Source organism: Mus caroli, unplaced genomic scaffold (assembly GCF_900094665.2).
Source record: "Mus caroli unplaced genomic scaffold, CAROLI_EIJ_v1.1 scaffold_16121_1, whole genome shotgun sequence".
Taxonomy (NCBI): Eukaryota; Metazoa; Chordata; class Mammalia; order Rodentia; family Muridae; genus Mus; species Mus caroli.
Window position 1 is genome coordinate 11006 of NW_018390079.1, and position 2946 is coordinate 13951.

The window sequence follows — 2946 nt, forward strand, 5'->3', positions numbered from 1 at the left end:
GAAAAGAAAAGAAAAGAAAAGAAAAGAAAAGAAAAGAAAAGAAAAGAAAAGAAAAGAAAAGAAAAGAAAAGAAAAGAAAAGAAAAGAAAAGATGTAAGAGAAAAAAAGGTCCATTTAGTATGGTATTCACTGGTACATGGTCATATTCCTATGGACAGGACCACAATGGAGGATGAGTCTTTCTCTCCCAACACTCCATCCAGAAGCCATCAGTTATGGAGAATTGTGAACTTCTCTGAGCAGTGTAGAGGCAGATCATCCTTACCTGCAGTTCTGCCTGAAACTTACTGCTCTGGGCTATTGAGTGGTAGACCAAATCTCCCATAAGCATTAATGTCTCTTCAGACAGCAGCCTTTACCAGAGGAATCCACATGGGATTTGGTGGTAAAACAGACTGCAGACATAAATAGGGTCCTTGGCCACATCAGGACCACTGACCCAAATTTGGCACCCAGAGGTGAACAGATCATCAACCTCAACAGGGTTTAAGATGGTTACATGTGCCACTAAATCACTATGGCTCTACTATGCAGCAAAGCCTGACATATCACGGACATATAAGGTAGCTAGACAGACAGCAAACCTTCACATGAATCTCAGGCTTAATTGAGGTCTAGGGAAGAAGCATAGATCACTGAAAACAGCATGGACCTGAGTGGCATCTTGAACCGCAGTAGTCCTTTGAGGTGATCCAATCCAGAAAAATGAAACTTTCCTCTTTGCTCAGATCCAGAGGAATTCCAAAACTGGAAGGCAGGTTCTGGGATTGAGTCGCTGTCTGCATGAGATCCCTGCTGCTCTACCATCCTGTGGATCCATATTGCTGACCCTACACAGCAATGACAGCATGTAGACCTCAGACTCTCTGTCACCTGTAATCATATCACATCTCCAAGTCCATCTCTCTCCCTTACTCATTTCCTGCTCTGTACTAAGATCTTTTCTACCTCTCCATCACATGCTAATTCATTCTAGGGGAACTTGGCAGGCTTCTAGCCTGCCCTTAAATGGAAATAGTAAATTGTTACACATTATATATTATTATCAATACATTTCACAATTTCTGCCCTTCTAACAAAAGCTCCCCTGAAAATCAAAAATACATCTTTTCAGAAGAATTTTTACATACAAAACAGGATAGTAATTATAAAATTACTATCTTCTCTCAGAGAACTCATTTTTGAGCTGAATTTTGAAATGAATTTTTAGAATTTGTTTGTATAGAGGGTATTCTATGGGTATGACAACCTAGGCTTAAATAAAATGTATATCATATATATTTTTTCTAAGAATTTGTAAGTTTCCTAGATCTATTTGTTCAAACATACAATAATGGTCTCCATTACTAGAACATAAAGCAGAAGACAGGAGTAGCCATAAAGTAGACAATTGCCATACCTTACTTGGGTTCTATGAGCACAGATTTAAAAACAAAACAAAATAAAATAAAATTATTGGATACGTCTTGTGTTTCTTACAATAAACCTGTTATTAACAAATCACTCTACTTCAGATTCTGCCACAGACTCGAAAAGAACCCACCATATCTGCTGATCACCCGAAAAATCCCAAGGCTGTCACAGTTGATTCCCGAAGAGAACCAAACTTCCTAGAGGCCTTTGAGAGGATGCTCTGTGCCATTGATCAAGAAGAAACTTTGTTTGAAGACCTGACCAATGGTAACCAAAAGAAGTCTTGGCTAAATCTCACTAAATTCTTGGATACTCTGAGCAAATGTGGTGCTCAGAATCAACAAGTGGACACAGTAAATTTCAGTAATATGTCCCTTAGGCTTCAAGAGGCAAGTGTTATGGACCAAGAAGGCAATGATTTAATGCTAGTCTTTTACTCCTTTGAAGACTACGTTAACGTACTGACAAGGGTGCTGTCTTCAACCAAGGTTAAGTAGAAGGCTTCTGGTGTCAGAACTGCTATGCCTTTTACTAGGCTTTCTTTCAAGTCCTACATCCTATTTAGTTAACCACACAAATACAAGGAAAATGTAGACTGTCAATAAACACAAAACACCAGTATCTACTCCATAAAGTTAATTACTAAAGGTGGCCAGAGAGAGCTAAAAAGTGGTCGAAGCAGGCAGCTGGGAATTCATATCTCTTCAGAACTAATAGCCTAACGTTTCTATCCTTAAATGTACATGTAATTTTGTGGCAAGATTCAGGGTATATTCATAGTGAGACAATAACTCTTCCACACTGAAGTCTGAGAAACTGTGAATGGAAATATTATATGCTTCCAATTATTTAGCTTTGTAGTTATAAAATGTTAAGTATCATGATTTTTCTCTTTATCTTCTTTTGGATAATTTCATTAAATTATATGATACATGTCGATCACACTTCCATCTCAGACTCTTTTATATCTGTCTATCTCCTACAAATTAAAAACTCTTTTCCCAATAAGTCACTCTACTGCTTCAAGATGCTTGTTTGTTTGTTTGATTGTTTGTTTATGTGTTTGTTTGTTTGTTTGTTTGGGTGGGTGGGTGGGTGGGTGGGTGGGTGGGTGGTTGGTTGGTTGGTTTTTGGAAGTTCATTAAGTTTAACCAGGAATACATACATGGTCATATATATTTAGCAATGCTTGGAGCCAAGGAAAGTCACCAAGTGCTAAACCACTAAAGATAATGACTTCCCCTCTCTCAATAGCTCTCCATTGCCAATGGCTCCTTAAAGATAGCCCTTGTCTTAGACAAACCTCCTTCATCTATGACTGAATGCTGACATGACCAGGCTTGTGCAGTGTATGTTCATGCAAACAGAGGTCTAATACTACCTATGGAAAAGAAGAATAAGGTTGATCTGGGTGTTCCTATACATTCAAGTCAGTTAAACTCTTGCACAGATAAGGGAATACCAAATAACTTTTTCTTGAAGAAACATTAAATAGAACACCCTTCACAATTGTATTTCAAATGGCTGCTCTAC

General features: G+C 38.1%; 1 protein-coding gene across 1 annotated transcript in view; it reads left to right on the forward strand.

Moving 5' to 3' along the window:
• LOC110288474 (exocrine gland-secreted peptide 1-like) overlaps positions 1-1910 on the forward strand; it is a 4277-nt gene extending 2367 nt beyond the window's left edge. The window contains exon 3 of the mRNA XM_021154812.1: positions 1515-1910. Within this exon, the coding sequence (XP_021010471.1) occupies positions 1515-1910 (396 nt within the window). The remainder of the gene's footprint in view (positions 1-1514) is intronic.
• The last annotated feature ends 1036 nt before the right edge of the window (positions 1911-2946 follow it).